Source organism: Corylus avellana, chromosome 8, assembly GCF_965113065.1.
Source record: "Corylus avellana chromosome 8, dhCorAvel1.hap1.2, whole genome shotgun sequence".
In the NCBI taxonomy this organism is placed as follows: Eukaryota; Viridiplantae; Streptophyta; class Magnoliopsida; order Fagales; family Betulaceae; genus Corylus; species Corylus avellana.
Genome location: NC_142497.1, coordinates 17026437 through 17033945, shown reverse-complemented (window position 1 = coordinate 17033945; position 7509 = coordinate 17026437). Strand labels below are relative to the sequence as shown.

At 30.5% G+C, this 7509-nt stretch overlaps 1 protein-coding gene across 1 annotated transcript; it reads right to left on the bottom strand.

The window, feature by feature from the left end:
- Positions 1-4622: 4622 nt before the first annotated feature.
- LOC132164546 (uncharacterized) lies at positions 4623-6652 on the bottom strand. Its single transcript, XM_059575079.2, has 4 exons — positions 6490-6652; positions 6347-6407; positions 5842-6280; positions 4623-4952 (listed from the first exon to the last, which is right to left on the bottom strand). Exons 1-4 carry the CDS (start codon positions 6566-6568, stop codon positions 4794-4796), a joined length of 738 nt encoding a protein of 245 aa, XP_059431062.2. The 5' UTR covers positions 6569-6652; the 3' UTR covers positions 4623-4793.
- Positions 6653-7509: the final 857 nt, after the last annotated feature.

Sequence of the window (7509 nt, the reverse complement as noted above, 5' to 3'; positions counted from 1 at the left end):
ACTCTTCTCAAAATTCAAAATTCTTCTTTATATATATATATATATATATATATATATACACAAAATAATAATAATAATAATAATAATAATAATAATAAAAGTGAGGCAGTCTTGCAGTCGTCTGATGACGATGGTCGCCAGACAGATATGACAATCCTAAGAGCATTCACAATGAACTATTCAAATAAAAGCTAAATTTGAGAAGAAAAATTTACTTTATCAAGTTTAGAGAGCCACTTTTAAAATAAGTCCAACATCAGACTCTATATTTTTCTCTACTTTGGTTAAATATTATTAATTTATTAGTTTTGAACCAATTAAGAGAGAAGTGGTTAAAAATATAAGCTTGAAAAAATTATATAACTTTAGTTTTTTGGCTCTTGGAATGTAAGAATTAAATATAAAGTAGCGAATGGAGAGCATCTCCAACAAGGTTTTTTTATTTTAACTACTCAAAATAAAACTTTTTTCATTTTAGCTACTAATTTTTTATTACACACTCCAACAAAACATCTATTTTAACTATTACTCTAATTAAATATTATTTTTTGGTATTATTTTATTATTTATAATTTCCTTTTCTTCCCCCATAAAGAGAGAGAGAATGAGAGAAAAAATATTAAAACAAAAGAAAAAAAATATATATATATATATATAATAAAATATTACTTAAAAGTTAATACAGTAAATTTTCTACTTACAAGGACTACTGGAGCAAGAAAATAAGGCATAATAGTTAAATTTAACTAAAAAAACTAATTTACAAGGTATCAACAACGCAATACAAACATGTAAACAGAGAAATCAAAGAGAAAGCTGAGGAGAAAATCTTTGTATATTGCATTGAAGTAAAGAATACTTTGTACACTTGCAGTATATATACCATATTCAAGCTGCCTTATACATAACTAACTAACTGTTATATACAACTGAATTAACAGAAAGTAAACTACTTTCTAACTTCTATATATACTAACTAATATCAACTAATTCCAGCTCATTCTTCGCATGCTTATACAAGGACCGTTCTAAATAGGTGCTTTCATGACTTTTGTTAAATTTTTAGAGAAAAATTAAATATAAAAAAGCCCATTGTAAATGCTCGGCTTCCGGGTCACGACCACGGTGGTTGGTGGAGAAAGACTTTTATTTGTGAGTAAATTAAGAGCAAGAGTAATATTGGTCTTGGTCTTGGTCTTGTAGGCAGTAGGAAGGAGTAAAAATGTGTGTACTACGTACCCATTAGGTTTGAATAAATATTCTTCTTTTCCGATCGTTTTTACCCACATGGTCACGTGAAAGAACAAGTCGTAAATCGTAAATTCTTCATGTTCTTACTGTATATATAGTGATCGTGACTCAATACTTACTAACAAAACCAAAAACTTTTCTTGTTTTCTTTTTTTCTGCGTAATTGCCATGCAATTCCAGATGGATTTAAGTGTCCGTGTAAAAAGATTTGTCTTTAAAAGAGGATAATAGTAGTACTGGTGCCCCTTTTGAGGGGGCACACTGCACACAGAAGACTTGAATTTATGTATTTAAATTAAAGATTAAATTAGTATATAAAAAGATAAAATAGCATTTATTTAATTATTATTAAGGAAAGGTTAAAAAAAAAAAAATTGTTTATTAATTTATTTTATTTTTCCATGTAATTGCCTATTAAAATAAAACACGGCGTTCTTTTAGATTCCAAAAATTATCAATAATTGAATCTGTTCTAAATTTTTCAGTATTTCTCTTTCGATAGACAACATAAAAGAATGACAGTAAACACAATAATGTCATACATATATAGAAGAAGGGCACTTTTTCTGATGTCCCTTTCGATGACAGTAAACACAATAATGTTTGCTAATTTTTTTGGTCACCGTTGTTAGACACAAACATATTCAAATTCCTAGTAATTGTTTGTTCAAATTGTTAATAGATGCGATTCAAATTCTTAATAATTTTCTGTCCGAATTCCTAGTAATTCTGGCCGATAATTTTGAGAAAGCAGATATACATGAATCTCACCTATCTGAACAAGTAGGGCGGTAATCATAATTATCACAATTATTCTGATGTCCCTCTTAGTTTTAATTGGACAAAAGCACATGAGAGGGATGACAATTTGAGATTGTGGGCAAATTAAAGCATCCATAAATATTGAAGCGAGGGAGAGAGGACAGGTGATAGTCAAACACAGGGAGCTGGGAGAGTCGATGAAGTAAACATCCTCTGAACGGTTCAAACTCAGGTCATATAGCCATAGAAAATGAGCGACAATTTGAGATTGTGGGCCCAAGCGTCCTTCAAGAAGCTCCCATCAATACTCAATTTATGGTCCATCACGAATATTAATTAATTTCAACCACTTTTATAGAATGACAAAGACAATTTATGAAACATTTGAATATATATATATATATATATATGGGTAAAGTCCACTTAACCCCTTCAAACTACCACCCTAATGACAATGTACCCCACAAACTATCAATTGCGACAATTTACCCTCAAAACTACCAAAACAATGATAATGTAGCCCAAATTTTAAAAAAATGACAAAATTAACCTTACTAAAATAAAAACAAAATGCTAAATTTTATTTATTTTTCAAGTTTTTAATGGTATTTTTGTCTTATTGAAAATTCTATAAGGGTAATTTTGTCATTTTGCTAGCATTTGGGGTACATTATCATTGTTTTGGTAGTTTGGGGAGCAAAATTGTCGTAATTGATAGTTTGAGGGGTAGATTATCATTGGGATGGTAGTTTGAGAGGGTTAAGTGGATTTTACCCTATATATATTGATAAAGTTTTAATCCAATAAAATGTAGTATTCCCTAACGTGATAGAACTATTAATTGCAGATGAAGACATGTTACAACATTTACACTTTACAGATCGAATAGGTGGGCTGCTTCCAATTGTAATGAGGCTCTCAATCTCGAGTCGTAAGTTACTTGGCGTTGGTATCTCATAAGCATTGTTGAAATATATATAAAATATAAAATACTAAAATATGGAAGAGAAAAAAAAAAAAGAGAGCGGAAGCAGAGAGAGACGTATGAGCTACATCTTGTATCTTTAATATATCAAACAATATTACATAACTCTCTATTTATAGAGAGACAATGAATAGTGATAAAGAAATTTTAAAGTAGCTAGGCCTAAACTAAATAAGAAAGAGAATAAACTTTACAAAAAAATATAATAACGGAGAATAAAAATATTCTAACATAAAGAAAAATAACTTATTAAAGAAAATATTAATAAACCTAATTTAAAAAATATAAAATATTCCAACAAGCATTACGTCTAAGGACGTGATGTTTATTTATTATAACTCAATATTATATAATTATTCGGCCAAATATTTCTAGAACACTATAATTTTTGCAATCAACTCCTTAAATTGAGTATATTAATTAATTTTTTTTTTTAAAAAAAAAAATTCAGGTAGTCTCTTGCTATTGACGTGGCAATTTTTTTATATTTATTTTTGTTTTATTACAAATTTACAAGTCTCATCATAGTCATATAAATAGCTCCACAAGTTGAAAAATTCATCCAATACTTTTTAACATTAATCTGAAGAGATCGAGAAGAGTTCTTCTAAAATGAAGGAAACAGTACCCAATGGATGTTTACAGAAGTCAAAAGTGAAGAAACCACGTGATCAGACTTTGTTTGATCTTGTAAGTATCAATTTAATAATTATTATTGCCGATTAAAAATTGGTGTGCAAGTGCAACTATCTCCATCGAAGCCTATATATATATATATATATATATATATATATATATATATATATATATTATTATTTTTTCATTATGGGAGGAGAAAAGGGAAAAATATTGCTTGTTTTTAATTCAAGTTGTAGAGTGCAAGTCAAGCTTTGAAATTATTATGTAAAGTACTTGGACCCGACAAGCATTGAAAGTGTATAAATATACAAAAGCTGGCAATGAAGGGGGCTTTAGGGTAGTTTTTGATTTTTGATTTTTTTTTTTTTAATAGAATCTTCTAATTTTGTATCAATATTTTTTCATTGACCTATGGATGAAAGATATTTGTAAAAATAAAATTTGATTCTATTTTTATTTTTATTTTTTGTGTTTTTTATTAGAAATTGTTGTATTACACATTTAAGTATTGTTATCAATTTGGTTATCAATATCATTTTTTTTTTTTATGGACAGAAGTTTCCTAAAACTTACTCTAATAAGTGACAAGTGTCATCCCTTATATGTTTTCTTTAATATTTTAGTAGTCATTTATTGTCATTGCACTAGGAAGCCAAACATTAATTTTTTTTTAAATCTAAAAATGTTGAACGACACTTACCACTTATTAGAGTAGGTTGAAGAAAATTTCATCTAAACCGATTTGGAGGAAATTTGTGTCCTTTAATTATTTCAATATTGTCATGTAAGAGTTATGTTGAGTTATCAATAGGTGTTAAAAACAAAGACACTAGAATATTGTAGCTATTAGAATGAGAAACACGGATAAATGTTGCTATTCTCCATTTTTATTTATTATATTTATGTTATATCGGCTAACGTGAAGTATTTTAAGTGACTTTTTATATTAATCACCTTAAAAAAGCAAAAATGTAAGCCACTTAAAATACGTAACTTTAACCAGTATAACATGGATGTGATAAGTAAAGAGTAGTATTACTTTCCGACAATATTTGGTACACATTCTAGATTCTATAAACATAATTAAGCAGATTCAATTTGTTTTGTTTTCAAGCCTCTTCAACCGATCAATGTTCCTTAATTGGTCTGTCCTTGATCAAGGTTGCCTTGTCCCGGATTGTTCAATAGCTGCTGTGTTGCTTCCATCCTTCAATAATCCATAGCCAACACAAACTTCTTTCCATTCTGTCTGCTCAGATAGATAGCCGTGTCGTACCAAATACCGCTTAAGCTCAACACGGAGGCTCCTAATGGGCTAAACGCACCATTAACAAATACAAAATTAATTACAAAAAAAATCCATATAGTGACCCTTCAAAGATGACGTTTTAAGCTCAAAAAACGCCACTATTGATTTAGTGACGTTTGAATAGTGACTCTTGGCAAAAGACTCTAAACATAGGACTTGGATTCAATAATAGAGTTGTTTTTACGGTGAAAATACACTAAAAACACTGTATCTTAAGACCATATACAAGTTATTCTTAATAACTTATCAAGTAATTAACCATAATAAAATGATTATGTGTTGAAGATATATTAAAACATCTCTACAAGTCTTTCGAGTAGATTAACATGTTACAATCATTAGATTATTCATTGTACGATTAGAATAATTTGTGATTTAACATGGCATTATAAAACAGATCTTGAGTTCGAATACTAACTCTACAATTTATCACAATTTCAATTAAATATTCAATGTGTCGATAGAAAATTTAAGTACAAATTGAAATTGGTACCAAGAATGATTCAAACTAGGAGTGTCAATTCATGATCGAGTATCAAGTTCAGGTCATGTTGAGACATGAGTATTAGTCTATATAGATTAATCATAAACTGACATATTTAATTAAACCCTTTCTGTTAATTTCGTGTTGGATTCTTATTGAGTTCAAAGGTCGTGTAAACAATTGTCAATACTAGTGTCGTGTGTTGAGTTCAGGTTGTGTTAAGACATGAGTATAAAATTATATAAGTCAACTCTAACATAACCCATTTAATTTAACGGGTCATATATCAAATTTTGTATTGAATTCGTGTCAAATTTATAAAAAAATGGTTTTCTTACAAGAAGGTAAATTGGAAACAAAGCACAAACTTGCAAAGACAGAAAACATGAAGTATTATGAGAAACAGCAAACCTCTGCGCTGGATTCGAAGGCAAGTCGAAAGAAAGCAACCGACACGAAATGCTTCCCTACGGACTCCGCCAACTTGATCTGAGCAAGCCAATACGACGACGTCTCCAGCCTATCGAACCGGCATTTGCTGCAATTCTCCGCACTCTGGTACGGCGTGCCTGGAATTTTAAGCCCAGTCTGAGCAGGCGAAGCCACCGGAGTCCCCGGCGCAACAACATTCACCGCCTCCACATTCTCTGCAGATTTTTCCTCGGCTTGCTCAGGAAAGCGAACACTCTTTTTCTTCGATCTGGGTTTTGCTTTTTCAGGGGAATTCTTCAGTTTGGTCGATTTGGGTTGCTTTTGAGGAACCCCACTTGAGGGTTTGGTTGTAGGCTTTTGGGTTACAGTGATTACCGGTACGTTGTCGTTGCAAACGGTACCAAACACCCGCCTCTGCCTGGAAACAGAGAAGGAGAAATCTGGTAAAAAAAAAAAAAAAACTTTAAGAAGAAGAACTGATTACCTAGAAATTGGAAGTTCAGTGGGTTTTCTAGTAGTTTTGGGTTTTGAGGGATGAGATTTGCCTGCTTTGGAGAAGAAATATGAGTGATTTGATAAGCAAATTAAACAGAAAAACAGAGAAGGAAAGGGGAAAAGAAATATTACCTGGAAATGGGGTAGAATTGGGATCCATTGCAAGGTGAATTGGGATTGAAATATTTGGAATGGTGAGAGTTGAAAGCATAAAAATGGTCTTTTTATGCAGATTTTGAAAGTTTCTGAGTTCAAGAATGGGCGGCAAAACAGGTTCCCATGAGCAGTTAGAGGAGGCTCGTCAAGTATTTTTTTTTCCGTTATACTAGAAACATAACGGATGAATTGATTTTGATAGGATCACAAATATTCTACATATTTTCATGATTTTCTTAACATTTTTAATAATTGTAATCAGTGAATCAATGATATCTTTTGTAATAATTATCTCTCTCTAAAATAAGTTGAAATCTCCTCATCAAACGGAATGAGAATAACTTTTGCATCTCTAATAAGAAGCAGACACTTAAAGGTTTAACTTGAAACACCCAAAAATAATTTGTATTTTCTTAACAAAATACTCGTTGATAAAACCACCAATACCACTATCTTGGTTGGTTTTTGAGACTTTAGTATTGAGGGCTCGAAGGTGGGTGTGAATTTCGGTGGTGAGGGGTGGGCGTTGAGTTAAAATAAATGGAAAAGTTTATGGAATTGATTTCAATTAAATATATAATGTTTTCAGGGATTGCGGTTTCAATAAGTGGGATTTTAAAAATTGCATTTTTAAAATCGCAAAGGCGTTTGGTAAAATATGTTAAAAAATACATTTTATCAAATATTTGTTATGCGAAATCGTGATTTTAGTTTAAATTCGTGCTTTTTCAAATAAGCACCTCCTAACCTGTTTCTAGAAATCATATATATTTTTTTCTTATTTTAGATTAAGTGCTTGTAAATCGCAATGCCAAACGCCTTGCGTTTTACAATATCTTTTAAAAATATAGATTATTCTTACGAAATCGTAATTCCAAACGCACCCATCATCTCTATTGTATTTGATATTTTTATCTAATCTATCAAATCTCTCGAAGGAAATTCATGCGGTGTCGTAATTTACAAAAGAAAAACTACAATTGCCCTAAGCGGTTA

What these genes read in the sequence shown, in the direction of transcription:
- LOC132164546 (XM_059575079.2), bottom strand. Translation starts at nt 6,568, where the DNA reads ATGCTTTCAACTCTCACCATTCCAAATATTTCAATCCCAATTCACCTT. An exon ending in ACTGAACTTCCAATTTCTAG is followed by an intron (nt 6,281 to 6,346) that starts GTAATCAGTTCT and finishes CTCTGTTTCCAG; the next exon opens with GCAGAGGCGGGTGTTTGGTA. An exon ending in CCTTCGAATCCAGCGCAGAG is followed by an intron (nt 4,953 to 5,841) that starts GTTTGCTGTTTC and finishes TGGTGCGTTTAG; the next exon opens with CCCATTAGGAGCCTCCGTGT.